We start from the raw sequence: 16817 nt of genomic DNA on the forward strand, positions 1-16817 counted from the left end.
ATGCGGGAGAGAACGAGAGAACCTAAAGAAAACTCATGATGGTGTCCAGCACATACTCACATGGCCTGAAATCGAACCAAGGAACCCTTTGCACCAAAAGTGACCACTCTATCACTGAGCCACCGTACCCTCAGTCATATACAGGATGTCCGGAATGAGACTGACGGTTTTTAAGTGTTTAGTTTTAATATGGTCAGAGATACGAAGGAAAAAAACATGCATTTTAAAGGAGATCTAAAAAGGTTATTTGGTCTTACTTACAAGTCATTCTAACTCAGTGTAACTCCACATAAGCTCCATTTGTAACTTATAATATCTAGCCTGAACTCAATCTCTCTCGACATATTCTGTAACATCTGAGGTGTTACTGAAGCAATCGCATTCCTAATACGGTTCTTCAGTTCATCAAGGTTACGCACCTTTTCACCAGAATACACAAGGTCTTTCACATACCTCCACAGGAAGAAGTCTAGGGGTAACATCAGGAGAGCATGGTGGTCACCTAATTGGCCCATCACGACCTATCCAACGGCCAGGAAATTTAGTATCAAGGTACTCCCTCGCTTGTAGGCTCCAATGTGGCGGGACACTATCCAATTGGAATATCACTTGAGGTTGCAAATGTTGTAACTGGGGAACAGCAAAGTGTTGAAGCATGTCTAAGAACACATTCCCTGTTATGGTTTGCTGTATGAAAAAGAAGGGGTCTATAACTGCATTATGCGTTAAAGCACACCAAACATTCAATTTGGGACTGTCTCTAGAAGTCCTATGTATGCATGCGGATTCTCAGATCCCCATATCCTAACATTGTGTCTGTTAACACAGCCAGACAAATGAAATGTTGCCTCATCAGAGAAAACAACATTCAATAGGAAATTATGGTCATAATCAATCCTGTCCATAATTTCAGTAGCAAATGCTGCTCTCTGTGGCTTATAGTTGGGCTTAATTTCTTGCAACAATTGCACCTTATAAGCGTGCAAACGTAATCGTTTGTGTACCACATCGTGCACTGTTGGCTTTGGAATTGCCAATTGCCTGCTCGCTGCGCGAATTGACTTCCTCGGGCTACGTGAGAAACACACTCTTATTGCTTCCACATTTTCTTCTGACAACGCGATTTACCACCGCTGTGTATTTTTACTACACTCCCCGTTGATAAAAATTGATCCTTCCACGCCTGGAAATTGTTGCGTGATGGAAGATCCTTGTGGTAAACACATCGAAAGTTTCGTTGAACTTAAACAACACTTTTTGTCTCTGCAAACCACCACATGCACTGCGCCTTTTCGATTGCCGACGCCATTTGTTTATCGGTGATACTAGCGCCGTCACCGGTAGTTGTTCAAGTATGAAAATTTGCTGAACAAAACTTTTTGAGTTTTCCTTCAATATGAATATTTTTTCTTCTATGTCTCTGATCATATTACAACTATATAGTTTTAAAAACTGTCAGTTCCATCCCGGATACAATGTATTAATGTTCCTGTATTATTATTATTATTATTATTATTATTATTATTATTATTATTATTATTATTATTATTATTATTATTATTATTATTATTATCTGGAATACGTACCTTGAATTTCTGTTTTGATTTGTCCATGACGTCGAATAGTGTCGAGAACCCAGAACAAACTATAATCTGTCACCATATGGATGCCCACTTTAAAAGTGTGTATTATTAAGAAAATTATGTTTCTAGCTAGCTTGATTCTCTCTTCTTCAACAAGCTTCAATGATGAAACCTGATAAGAAAATTAATCATTTATAACTATATTAACATATATTTTTCAACTGATATTTTTAAAAGATAACTGGTAAACGAATGTAAATCAATACAGAAATCCTTAAATTAAAATGTTCCACATCTTTAATGATGGAGGAGGAATGTATAGGCCTATGACAGATTTTAAAAACGTAGTTAAAGTGAGAAGTTATATTGTAAAAAATGAAACGAAGTCTTTCAGTTTCACATCCCACGCTTATGCCGGCTAGACCAAAGGAGACGGTGATGATGAGAAATGAATGAAATGGTGGAATGAAGAAACTGGGAGGAAATGGGAGAATCCAGGGGAAACCCACGCACACGATGTTTGTCCACCATAAAGTTTACTTGGCGCGAGTTGGGATCGAACTAGGAACCCCATGCACCAGAGGTGAACGCTCTACCACTCAGCCACCGCGGCCCCTAATTTATATTGTAGTTGCTCATACACAGTTTGGCGGATGCTCAGTAAGTTTGGGGGGTAACATGACCTTTAAAACACGATTCAAGAGAAAGGTAACTTTGTTCCCTGCTGGGCAATGTACAAACTTACTTTTGATTAATTACAGTTGATTGATGAGTTGGAACTTATTGTTCTTTTCAGCACTGAGACTATACGTGATGGGACATCCTTAAGCTGGGATCCGAACCAGTGTTAAGGTTTCTTTTTATGAACGGTGCATTGGCAATTTTCAACAGGAGGAGAATATCGGACGAATATACTTTTGCTCCCTGTAATTACAAGAAATATAAAGAACTCTGAAAACACTACTTGAAAGATATTTAAAACTAAAGCTCAAGAATTCGTGATAATTTTCAATTTCGCAAGTCCCAAACCTAAAATTTATTAAAAAAAAAAAAAAACTCATTGGTCCCAGGACCTGCCAAAAGGCAGAATACTTGATAATAATAATTACTACTTATTTTATATGAGCACAGGTATAGAAACGTTGTTAGATCTATATAGAGTGTGTTTCCTAGTGGTGTATACTGCTTTGATGGTTTGGGCTACCACTAACCTTTATAACACCTGTACATTATTATTATTATTATTATTATTATTATTATTATTATTATTATTATTATTATTATTATTATTATTATTATTATTATTATTATTATTATTATTGTTGGAGTTCAGTTTGCCCGTTATTATACAGTCTTCAAAATAAGAAAAAAACTTACAACACACTTTCCTTTTATCAAGTAGAAAAATATTTTCTCTTCACTAGCAAGACGTATTATCTTATTAGTATTACTGAAAAACGATCGTACATTTCTATCTTAATTTGTTGCATAAAGTATCCCTACATTTTCATTGGAAATGTGGTAACCCTACTCACCAGAGCAAATGGAAGTTGTCCGAGGAATGAAGAATACTGAAATAGGCGACTAGCAACGAAGGTGCCAGTCTGTAAGAGCCTTTGCAACGAAAAGCAAGTAATGAGACAAGTATTTTTAACGGCTAGGCAACTATCGCAAAATACTGTAAAACACAAAATTTTCGTTGTGTTGATGCAAATCGCTACGGAACAAGGCTTATGATGTCCGAGACAATTCCCAAAGACCCTCAAATTGCTCTGTCATTACTCATATAATTTCCCATTGCTCTTCGCTCACACCCAAGAACCCGATTTATCTAGAGACAATTGGTGTTTCTAGCAGCCCGTTTGTAGTCTGTCGGTGGAGGTGGACGCAGGCACGTAGCCAGGATCTCGTGAAGGGAAGGGGTCCGTGACATTAAATACTGTGGTCATCACACCAGGGGCTTGATCATTTTAAACTTTTTTACTGGAACATATATTGGTTCGTTTAGTTAGGATTTCGTAACGGTGGGGGGGGGGACGTGACGTGAAATTCTGAAGGTCCAAGAGCTCAATCAATCTAAACTACTTTACTATCAACATACATTAGTTCGTTAGAACAATAAAATTAGGATATCTTGGTAAGTATTTTAATAACAAACTATGAAGAAATCTCGAGTAAAATAATTTAAAAAACGCATTGAAAAAGATATTACAATATTTACGTCCTTCCTCTGTGTATTCAAATATAACAATTTTCCTTTCGTTATGGCCTCAACTTTATAAAAATTACATATTCGCTATTATATAAAGTACTTCAATAATGTAAAACGTATTTCAATAATGTCGTGTCAAATATTTTACAATATCTGCGTTCCTTTCTCTGTCAAATCAAATGCTAATAGAATTTTCTTTCCACATAAATTTTTGTTTTTATTCCGTCAACTACTGTCGGTTCGAAGTGACAGGTTAAAGGAGCAGGAGAAAATTGTTTTTGAAATAACGTGTTTGATACTGCAAGGATGCGATGACGAAAAATTATGATTAAAAAAATGTCCACGCTGTTACTCAACAGCACTATGCATTCGGAAGCTTGAAATCTCCCTGACTAGTAGCAGAAATTCTTAGAATTCTGTAACTTTTCTAGAAATTTCAAATTCCCTGACTCTTCCAGGATATCTTGCTCACCTCGCCACATGTATTGCAAGTAATACAAATTTCCTCATAAGAAAGAGTAACCAAAAGCTTCCTGTAGTTTTTATTTTTTATTTTTAACGCTGATCCTTCTTTTTCTCGTTCCATTTTATTTCATCCTTCCTTATTTTTTTTTCATTTGAGGTCTCGAAGAGGGGGGTCCGGACCCCCCTGCCTTGGCTACGTGCCTGGTGGACGGAAGGGGAATGTGCTGATAACAAGATTCTTGCTGCAGTAGAGTAACTAGAGAAGTGGTTTCTGCTGCGTTGTCATATCGAATGCCTCTTAAGGAAACGAGACAAACTGCGTGCAAAGAAGTTAGTGGATGTTTCTACATACATACAGTTCTCAGAAACTTGTATCATTAATAGCACATACTAAAGTATAAAAGTATCAATATAATTTAGTTTATATTATAATAACTTTATTCGGTAATATTCTAGGCTACCGCAAGTAGGCCCGGTAGACCACAAAATACGCCTCAGGTATTTACTCTTTGATAAGATCGTTAGGGAAAATGAAAATTATGCCAAATACGAATTCATATTTCATCTAAAATGGCGGACGTGAATTTTATCTGTAAATGACAGCTGATAAGGTGTTAGGGGCATGTACGTGTCTTTAGTTGTGTTTGATTCAAAAACTATTAGATAATTTCAACTAAATTTACATTAATGTATTCAACAGAATCTTAGTATGGTTATAGACTACATATAATCATTCTTGGCTCAAGAGAAGTGGACAATAGAGTAAAAGGTACATTTGAAAGTAAAAATGAAATAAATATTTTCATTTAATTGTTCTCACTAAATAACACTTCCCATGAAATGCGATGCGTCTACGGATGCGAGAAAACAGTTTATAAATCGGGATCTTTGGAGGGGATGAAATTTCGAAAATTTAGTTAATGCAAACGGATTCATACCAATGAATTTCCTGAGTCAAAGATACATTTTCAAACATTTTTCGTTAATTTTGCCTGACAAGGGGCATAAAATAAATTGAAACCAATACTTGGTGAGATAATGAAATGATTTTTTTTAAAGCTCATTATTTTAATTGTAGGAGAGTACTGTGATTAATGGTACTGTGTTCACCTAATGCGAAGAATCACTGATTCGTTTTCCAACTTGTGGGATATATCACTTTTGTGAGTTCATCTCTCCTCTCTATCAATATATTATGAATTCTTTATCACTGTTGACTTGCATTTATCATTAGATTCCTTTAGTTTGACAACATTTGTATTCTATTTGTCGAAAATTATTCAAAAGAAGCACATGATAGTATTAGAGTTGTTGTTTCTCCCCGCTTGTAAGGTATAATTTCTTTAAACTGAAGCAGTGTTGGGTAAGTTACTTGTAAAAATGTAACGCGTTACAAGTTACTTTACTTTCTCTTAAAATGTAACGCGTTAGTAACGCGTTACTTGCATCAAAAAAGTAACTGTTACTTTACTTCGAAAGTAACGCGTTACTAACGCGTTACTTTTAGATCCGAAACTTTGAATATGTGGAAAAAAATCTTATTAGTTCAGTTTTCCGTACTGCTATTACTACCGCTATTATTATTATTATTATTATTATTATTATTATTATTATTATTATTATTATTATTATTATTATTATTATTATTACACGTTCTGAATCGATTTATGTAAATGCAAGGACAAATTTTTACTTGACAACTATATGAACATTTTAATGTAATGTAACATTGACTAAAATGCCATACTGCGTTACTCGTAGGGATGGGCACGAGTGAATTCGAGCAGTTTTCTTTGAAACTCGATTCGACTAGAAACAGACATCTTTGAGCCAGAACTCGGCTTGAAAAATTTCCTCCAACTCGACTCGAATTCGGGTCGAGTTTCGAGTCGAGTTGAGTCAAATCTGGTGTATAGTTTCGAGTACCCTCTTCAAGTATCTTACATAGACAATATAATTATTATCAATGGTACTACTACTACTACTACAACTTCTTTTTTCTTCTTCTTCTTCTTCTTCTTCTATTATTATTATTATTATTATTATTATTATTATTATTATTATTATTATTATTATTATTATTATTATTATTATTATTATTATTATTATTATTATAACAACACTGTGTATAAACATGAAAGATAGGCGGTTTATATATGAATACTAAAAAAGTAGTTGATTGCCAACCTCGGTAGTCGTGAAGTCTAGGAGTAAAGGACATTGTTCACGAGCTTCTGAATTTGGGTTGAGGGTCTAGGTTGAGTATTCGGGCTCGAGCCAAACGTTGTTAAAAGTTATAGGGCACTGGCCAAATATCTTCAAAACTGCTCGGCCCGGGTTTAGAATTGTCAACGACTCGAGCAGATCGGCTCACAGCTCATTCACTATCGACTCAAACCGAGAAGTGAGCTGAGCCAACAACCCATCCAACCGAGTCGGCTAGAGCCCTTCGCTCAGTTGAGTCGAACCGAGCAGATGGCTTATCTCAACCGAGCCGGCTGAGCCTCTCGTGAGCAACAATAAAAGTATTCCATATTACTGCTTAGCTTACATTTCTTATGGCTTTCGCTTTCCAGTTTAATCAGCCCATGATTTCAAAACGAGTTAAAACGAGCGAGCCGCTTATCAAACTCGACTCGACTCGAAACTCGACGCCAAAAACAGTGAATTAGTTCGGAACTCGACTCGAGAATATTACTTTTGACTCGACTCGAAACTCGACTTGGATTCGAGTCGAGTTTTAGCTTGACTCGTGCCCATCCCTATGCGTTAGAAAAAATGGTTGCTTATTATTATTCTGCTAAACTAATTATATAATAATAACAATGTTGATATGTAAAATTAAAAATACAGAATATAGAGAAACATTACACTACAACTGACGAAATGAGAACACATGAACTGGGGGTGAATCAAAGTTGCCAATAACTCTAAAATCGATACATGCTTTTTAAAGCTAGTTGTTCCAAACTCTATAATCAACGGGACTTTAAGATATGCAAACTGATCTAAAAGAACCCTAATATTACATACCATCAACATTACATCAATAAAGTAGGCCTGATCATCAGAACACCGTTTATTCATATTAAACCCTTACTGAATGTCGTTCATTATGGTACCCTAATTGTTGATAAATATTTCCCGCCGGGGCACCACTTTACTTTTAAATTCTATTCAGCAGTGGCGTACTTACGATTTTGTTTCGGTGGGGCTTTGCCTGAAAATGTGAAAATTCTGCAAGATATTTTATATACTTTACTATAGTAAGTAAGATTTCGGGGGAGGGGGCTTAAGCCCGGAAGCCCCACCCCTAAATACGCCACTGCTGTTCACCATCATCTTCAGCTTTTAAGAAAAAGTATTCTTTCGAATATTCGAACGCTAAAATATTTTCGTTCTCCATCTTTATAAAAACAACACCATTTAAAGTAAAACAGACTACCAGTACCATTGCACTCGTAGTTCACTCACTGAATGCATTGATTTGGAGCTGTCAAAATCTAAGACAAAATCTTCCAGGTGCTTGCAATCAGTACACGTGATTTCCCTTAGACTGTCCTCATCTTTCAAAAGAAGCAAGTGGTACTATATTTTGTTATGTAAATAAACAAATCAAATTGTATCTATGAGTGTATTTGCAAGCCTACCAACGTAAAGTTCGTAAGGCGAAACGGGAAAATGCACATCGAGATTTGCCGTTCCGCCTTGCATTAAGATGAAAAGTGATAACAGGTTTTACATGCTAATTTAATTGCTAGAGGTCATAAGGCGAAACGGGAAAAGGCGAACAGTACAGGAATTGTCGGTCACTGACATCGTTCATGCTCCATTTTTCCATTCTGAGAAATTCACTTACAGGAAAGAAACATTTGTTTCCGAAAAAAAATATACATATATTGTAGTTACTCATCTGAAATGTAACGCAAAAAAAGTAACGCAAACTAGGTACGTTACTTAAAAATTTGTAACGCGTTACCGTTACAGTTACTTTGGAAAAAATGTAATGCGTTACTAGGAAACGTTACTTAAAAAGTAACGCGTTACAAGTAACGCGTTACTTGCGTTACGTTACTTCCCAAGACTGAACTGAAGATAGTAAATACCTTATCTATGTGATGTCCTATCATTAAAACAAATATAATCCTGATCCAGGGAGTAATTTTTTTAGTGATAATACAGCTTCCGAAAGTTTTCATATGCAAAATTTCATCTTCATATAATAGACTAATAAATTTTCCGTCGCTAGAACAGCTTTGAAATAAATGTATTGAAAGAATTCATATGGACTCTTCATGAAGTAAATGGACTATCTGCAACATTTTAGAACTTCTACTAATTCTTTAGATCTAGAACTTCTACTACTAGATAGAACTTCTACTAGATGGAACTTTCTAGAACTTCTAGATAGAACTTCTACTACTATCAATACAAATAATAATTTGTAATTGCATGGCTTATAATGTTTACGCTAAAAAGATAACTAAATGTAACCCATAGTTTGAGAAATTATTATATCGTTTTAGGTAATTACTTCTTACACTTAGCCCTCGCAAGTGCCAAATGTAGCCTGTCGTCCTAATATTAGTTCTATGCTAATTCACATACAAGAAAGTTTAAATAAATAAAAGAAAACTATTTAAATGTTATTAATATCTGCCAGCATTTCCGATCCTCCAAATTTCCTTATTTCTTGTGGGTGTGTATATAAAAAGGTGAAAAAACTTATATATGGAAATTTGGCATAAAGCTCTCATAAAAATCTAATAATAGATTTAATACTTTTCATGAATTGCTAGAACCTGAAGTAGCTGTTAATATTTAATCTTCATTATTAGTGCTACAATGAAATCCATTCCTAGATATTCACATTATATAATTATGATATTTTCAAGATACACTTATTAACAATTAACACAATTTTTCAATGTAATAACAGTAAGAATTACTTTTTTAAGCATACCACTATGTATTTGCGTTTTTCTCTTCTGTTTAAGGGCAAAATAGTTTCCATATCCATTTCAACCCTTTTCATATCGATTTCAAAAATATCTTTTGTAATATAATGATTATCAAAGTGATCCACTGTCAGGTATTTATGACGATAAAATATAGTTCTGTGAAGGAAAACAAACAAACTATAATTCATATCCATACTTCTGTCTAAGAAACACACATACTGTAGCGCTCAAAAATATACAACCACCGTCACAAAAGCATGGTTTTCGACTGTTATTTGATACTACTTGTCCTTTCTGACAGCTCGCTGCGCGCACGTAATGCTCAATGCCGTGTTGCCAGCTTTTGGGTTCGGTATCGAAATACGAAATTATTCACTGCAAGTAAATCTCAGTTTCATAAAATTAAATGACACAAAAGAGAACTAAAAAGAATGATCTCAATAACCAGCAGGTCGACTACTGAAGTTGACATTTGACTAAAACAATATGCATTTGTTTACAATCAAATTGGCAACGTGCGGAAAGAGAGAAATGTTTACCATTACAGAGCGAGAGAAATGAGCCATTATAAGTGGCTGAATGTGCTGTTGCCATAGAAACAGTTCTTCTTGTCTGATTGATATGACCACGTGGGGGAAGGAGAAAACAAATTAAAGCAACTGTCAGAAGAGCCAAGTTTTATCAAATGGACAGTAGTCACGTTTGTTGTTTTATTGCAAAATAAGTACATATTATGAAAGAACAAGTCATTTTACATAAGAAACCACTGTTTTGAATTCGTTTTGGTAGTTTCTCCGACTCTATGTGGGAGTTCTTAGTTTTGGGTAATTTGCAGTAAATGATCTAATTTTTATCTTCTTAGATAGAGATACACGTTTATTTTAAACAAAAATATACAATTCTTGTTTAGAAAATTATAACAAAGACAAAAATTAGCTTGTCTTCCACGAAAATTTTCTTATGTTCAAGTTAGGACGTGAGAACTGCGATTTTATACATCTGTAAAAATACGTTTCCATTTTTTTTTTGTTTTTTTTTGTTTTGTTATAATTTATTTAGCTGTCGAAGATATTCATTTTTGTTTAGTACCTTACCAACACTTTGTTGGTCCACATTTTGCATTGTACAGCGCTCTTTACACGTTCTGGCATTAATCTTACCAAATCCCTGGAAAAGGTTCTTTACGGTCCTGAAGTTTTCCCACATTTCAGAAATCGCTCTCCGGAGCTCCAACACTGAATCTATCTTCCCTTTTGCTAATTCTCGGTTCATCAAGTTCATACCTCTTCAGTTGGATTCATACACTATGTGATCAAAAGTATCCAGACACCCCCAAAAACATACGTTTTTCATATTAGGTGCATTGTGCTGCCACCTACTGCCAGGTACTTAATATTCAACGACCTCAGCAGTGTTGCCATTGTCATAAATCGGCCCGTTGGTACCACGCTGGCATTTTCAGCCCCATTTGCGAAAAAGTTGGTACAATTGTACTCAATTCAGCACCATTTAACAAATATATTCACATTTTCAAAAGTTCACGTTACTCATACTGTGTTGGACTCTTAAGAAATGCTGGTGAACATTCATTCTGTGACGTTGCACCGCATAACGCTACAAACTATGTGTGAAAAATTCGTAATTCGAACTATACGGGAAAAAGATGACGCTAAATGGGCGCATCCGCGCCGTGCCTGAAGGAGACGAGAAAGAAGCAGTGTAGTGGAAATTTTAGCTTGAAATCTAAAAAGAAAAAAGAAAAAAAGACACATATAAGTTGAATCAAGTCGAATATCCTTTATCCCTTGTTTTATATTTTTTTTTCATATATGACCAATTGGCCATAATACCGTTTTGGTTTATTGGTCACTTTGAAATAGAGGCGCGTTTGGTTTCCTTAGAATACATATGAAGATGATAACTGTTTTCCCTTTTAATTTGCGGTCTCTTATACTTTCTACGTGCGAGAAAAATTTCATCAACTTCCACAGTTGTTCGGGGTCCTCCTATTTAGATGTTTTTAAAAAGTAATTTTTAACAAGAGCAGTTTCTTGATTTGGACTCTTGGAAGGGGGGAAGGAGTGTTCTAGAACTTTGCCTCTTTTAGTTTCGTGTTATAGAGTTATGTATAACACTGGTATAAAATAATGAATTCAGCCCTTTTTGTTTCAATTTGGTACTATTTTTCAGCCCACTCCAGAGCTAGGACTGTGGCAACACTGGACCTCAGTAGTCATTATACATCGTGAGAAAGCAGAATGGGACGCTCCGCGGAACTCACGGACTTCGAACGTGTTCAGGTGATTGGGTGTCACTTGTGTCAGAAGTCTGTACGCGAGATTTCCACAGTCCTAAACATCCCTAGACCACTGTGTCTGATGTGATAGTGAAGTGGAAACGTGAAGGGACACGTACAGCACAAAAGCGTACAGGTCGACCTCGTTTGTTGATTGACAGAGACCGCCGACAGTTGAAGAGGGTTGTAAAGTGTAATAGGCAGACATCTATCCAAACCATCACACAGAAATTCCAAACTGCATCAGGATCCACTCCAAGTACTATGACAGTTAAGCGTGAGGTGAGAAAACGGATTTCATGGTCGAGCGGCTGTTCATAAGCCACACATCACGCAGGTAAATCCCAAACGACGCCTCGCTTGGTGCAAGAAGCGTAAACATTGGACGATTGAACAGTGAAAAAACGTTGTGTGGAGTGACGAATCACGGTGCACAATGTGGCGATCCGATGGCAGGGTGTGGGTATGGCGAATGCCCGGTGAACGTCATCTGTCAGCGTGTGTAGTGCCAAAAATAAAATTCAGAGGTGGCGGTGTTATGGTGTTGTCGTGTTTTTCTTGGACCCCTTGTTGTTTTGCGTGGCACTCTCATAGCGCAGGTCTGCATTGATGTTTTAAGTACCTTCTTGCTTCCCACTATTGAAGAGCAATTCGGGGATGGCAATTGCATCTTTCAACACGAGCACCTGTTCATACTGCAGGGCCTGTGGGGGAGTGGTTACACGACCATAACATTCCTGTAATAAACTGGCTTCCACAGAGTCCTAACTTGAATCCTATAGGACACCTTTGGAATGTTTTGGAACTTCGACTTCGTGCCAGGGCTCACCGACCTACATTGATATCTCTCCTCGCTCAGCACTTCGTGAAGAATTGGCTGCCATTCCCCAAGAAACCTTCCAGCACCTGATTGAAAGTATGCCTGCGAGAGTGGAAGCTGTCATCAAGGCTAAGGGTGAATATTGAACACCATATTGAATTCCAGCAGTACCAATGAAGGGCGCCACGAACTTGTAAGTGATTTTCAGCCAGGTGTCCGGATACTTTTGATCACATAGTGTATCTAGCGATTGTGCTGGACCTTCCGGCAGAGAAATTTTCATCTCGTTGAACCACTTCTTAGCGTTTCGGTAGATATGGCAAGTGCATTATCTTATTGGTACAACTGAGTCTTCCCTCTTCTCAGCAAGTTCGTCTTTGACGGAATCACATATTCCTTCATTAAATCTAAGTATGCATTTGTATTTACAGAACCATCCATCATGGCTATCTATCAGCACGATTTCAAGAATACGTTTCCTGCCGCGACTCTTACATTCGGACGTTGTTTCGTGTCTTCATATCACTTAACGGTTTGGTGAACACACGATTTACTAATGTTCAAGATATCAGCTATCTCTCTCTCACTTTTGCCATCTTTTCTTAAACCAATTAATTGACATTCACCATTTCAAAAGAAACACTGGCCCTGTCTTCGATCAAACACAGTTGTGGTATGTAAACTCATGTGTAAATCAACTGGCCGTGTGTTGGTCTGCAGTTTTGTGTTATCGCTAATAAATGGTAGTGCCATCAAGTTTATGAAGTTTTATGACAGATAGCAGTTTTATAGGCTACTACTGAAAACCCGTGAAAATTAGAATTTTGCGACATATTTTAAAGTTTAAACGATCGATTTAAAATGGTGTAATTACTTGCGCACAGATTTGTAGCACACATCGATTATATTTATCTATTTTTCATACCTTTATACTTAAGGATTGAGTATTTTAGTTTGATACTAATCCTTTACTTCGGCTCATGAGGTGTATATATGTTCATTTACGGCAAATTATCCAAAAGTAAAAAAAAAAAAAAAAAATCCCGCTTGAAGTCGGGGAAACCACCAAAACCAATTCAAAACAGTATTTCCTTATGTAAAATGACATGTTCTTTCAGAATATATTTTTTCAATAAAATAACAATGGGACTGTAACAGTTGAAAATCATGTTTTTTATAAGGATGGTCTTATATATTTGAGCGCAACAGTAGTAGAAATTTGATTCAATTAACCAAATGCACTAGTAAAAATTTTAAAGAGCTAGGAAAAGTAAGTGTAAGCATTTTAAATAACAACAACAAAAAAGAATATAAATTACCAAAGGCCGTGAAATAAATTATACAATTTCAAGATACTTGGAATTTCTGTTCTTGCTACATACGTGTAAGAACTCTACAGCTGTTTATTGGCTAGTTGTTTAATTTAACATACCTTTTCGGCACTGAAACCATATGATACGGTACCTAATGTTCAAAACTCAGTAGATGGTTTTGAATCCTAGGCAACTATCCCCGTCAGAGATAGAAACTGTGACCACGCGAACAGAAAGCAAGGATGTTAGCTATTCGTCATGAAGAACTATTTCTGCATTTGCTGTTCTATCTGATGGGTAACTGAAAGCACTATTGTAATAGGTATGAATGACTTCACGTACTCTACAGGCAGTGACGTATAACGTCCTCTCCAAAATCAAATCGATCCCTCCCTGTCAGCGCCTTACCCTCACCTTGCTGGCAAGTTCTCGGTCTGTGATATCACGATTCTGCATGACTAAAGTCCTCGCTCCACAACAATCTCATCTGGGCTTATTGAGCATAGGTGTTCATTTTACTCCGACCTCACTCACCCTCGCCCTCGCAGTGGCAGTTGGTCCTCGCTCCTCTCTCACCTCGCGAAGGGAGTTGTCCATCGCCCTCTCTCGTCCTCACCCTCGTGCTGGAAATTTGTCCTCGACCTTGCGAAGGGAGTTGTCCATCGCCATCGCGCACCCTCGCCCTCGCAGTGGCAGTTTGCCCCGCCTTCTTTCACCCTTGCCCTTACGAAGGGAGTTGTCCATCACCCTCGTGCTGGAAACTTGAAACGATATACACGTATATCAAAACCAATATATCAGGTATCCGGTTTAAAATATAAAGGAGTATGTTCAAGGTGAATAGAAGAATAAACGATGAAAAATACTATGTTACACAAGAAAAAATTCTTCTAAGTCTTTCCCAGTAGAGATTATTCCAAGAATGGTAGAAACATTCCCATGATGTATTGCCATTTTGATACGTTGTATTAGGAAGGAAATATCTCATGCATTTCCTGATGTCTGTGATATTCGTTGACCGTTTCCTTCATGAAATTAAGGTTTTTCCCCCTCCATGATCCACTAGTTTCCATGGCGATAGGACACACAAAAAATTATCTAATAAATTACAATATTTGTTGATTTTTTTAATCTATCTTCGTGACGCTGCATTAACAGCTGAAAATGATAAGTACTGTAGTGTAAAGTCCCATACTAGTACTTTATCTCCCTTCCATTGAACCAAAGTCATTCCATCAAGTCTTTTTCCACCTTGTCCATTGCCTCGCCCTCGTGTTGGGAATTGGTCCTCGCTCTCACGCCATTTTGGGCGAAGGAATTTAAGGTGAGGATGCCCTTTGTAACATTTCTCCAAGAAAAAAAAAGAACTTTAGTCTGGACACTGAAACAGCTGATTAGTAATATCCGCATACAGTTAGCAACTATGATATATGTTAGTAGGTCAGGTTCAATGAACATTATGCTTCGTTTGTTCATCGAGAATTAACAGCGCCACCTATGAACTGTGGTCGAAATGTCAACCCGCGATTAGCGTCAGAACAGAAGAAAAGGTAATCGTCGACGGATCTAAAATTACACTTCGGATATAAGAATACAAGTTAGAAATTGTAATAGTTAAATGGATTGAAGTAAATTTTGTGAATAGTGTTGGAAATTAATTTAAGATCCGCTTGTGAAGTGGTGTGAAAGCAAAGCCTGAAATGTGAATAATTATATAATCATATTGTAAGTGTGTGTTTGATGTGGCATATTCAACGGGACCGTAAGTATGTTCTAAATTCTAACCTTTTTATTTTTGCGCCATTTTGGACCGATTAATACTTCGATTCCGGGGGATATGTTCATCGGATCACACGTAACTATTTCTTTAGTTATATTGAAATTAACATATAAATTACTTGAAACAATTTTGGATTTAATATTGAAAGCTTTAAATTATTATTTGGATAGAATTAATTCATGGGCGTTAAATTGTGGAATTGTTCACACCGCTATCAAAAGAAATGAAAGGGGAAGATTTCAATTTAAGTGTTGTTTGTTAAGTGTTAAAAATATATATATAGTTGTTGCTATTATTCTAGTTGTTACATATATTGGAAATAAATTGTTAATCATATTGAAATTATTGAATACTTTTTGCTAACTAAATCATTTGCCTTCGGTTCCGCATCAAAGGGAGATTACATTAAACCCTTTCGAGAATAGCAGTGTACCCGTTATGGCGCATTACTGCTACATACAAATTAAAAGTTACCTTTTCTTCTGTTCTCGGTAACTAAACTTTGATGCGTGAGGGAATCGAACCTGTCTTTATTGAAGGCAAACAACTTGATTTAGTAGGAATTATATGCTGGGTAATATTCTTTGTGTTTGGTTTAGGCAGATAACTAGAGAAAAAAAAAAAGAAAATGAGTATTTATAATGCGCAGAGAGGGTTACGAGTTAACCAATTACGGCGTGCGACAGCACCTTACGTTCCGGTGGCAGACCCACCCCTTATAGTTTTTGATAACGAGAATCATGAGGAGGGGAGAGAAAGACAGCCAGTTGCGGCTAACATAGAGAGACATTGGAATCAACCAGTGTTGCGAGCTCCCATAGTTTGTAATTTCCAGAAGCAATTTTCTCAAAGTATTTTTCGTTCTTTAGAGAAACAAATTAGTGAAGTACCGGAAATAGATGGAACGGATGGGTTACTGGTTTGTCATTTCCTATTAAAGCTTGATATGTTAATTGTTAAGGAAATAGCTCCTGTGGAAGCTATACTAGTTTCAAGTCTTCAGAAATGTAGAAAACAAGCTTACGAGGAATTACAACGTTTACTTACTATCACTACAGATTGGGAACATATTTGCCATTCGTTATTGGTTAAGTTTGTAACTCCTTTGGTAAATACTGAATTTATGAAATCGGTTTTGTATAGAGTTATGCGGGAAGACGAAAATTTATTAAATTTCATTCAAGAGAAGTTTAGTACTTTGAATATTTTGGAAATGGAAATGTGTGAGGAGGAAATATGTAAAATGATTAGTAATTTAGTAACTCCGGAAATTAGAAATTTGTTATTAATTTTAAGTGTTCCGAAAACAATACATGAGTATGTAGACTTCGCTGAGAGTTTTGAAATTAATGAAAAGTATAGTCAAGATTATAAAAGGGTTATGAGG

The 16817-nt window shown here is 36.3% G+C and overlaps 1 protein-coding gene across 1 annotated transcript in view; it reads right to left on the bottom strand.

The window, feature by feature from the left end:
* Positions 1-16817, bottom strand: part of LOC145668230 (uncharacterized) — a 135764-nt gene that overhangs the window by 59766 nt on the left and 59181 nt on the right. Inside the window, exons 8-9 of the mRNA XM_081735885.1 lie at positions 9224-9377; positions 1587-1755 (exon numbers count right to left, since the gene is read on the bottom strand). Coding sequence (XP_081592011.1) covers positions 1587-1755; positions 9224-9377 — 323 coding nt within the window. The remainder of the gene's footprint in view (positions 1-1586; positions 1756-9223; positions 9378-16817) is intronic.

Source organism: Thermobia domestica, chromosome 13 (assembly GCF_964235325.1).
Source record: "Thermobia domestica chromosome 13, izTheDome1.hap1.1, whole genome shotgun sequence".
NCBI lineage: Eukaryota > Metazoa > Arthropoda > Insecta > Zygentoma > Lepismatidae > Thermobia > Thermobia domestica.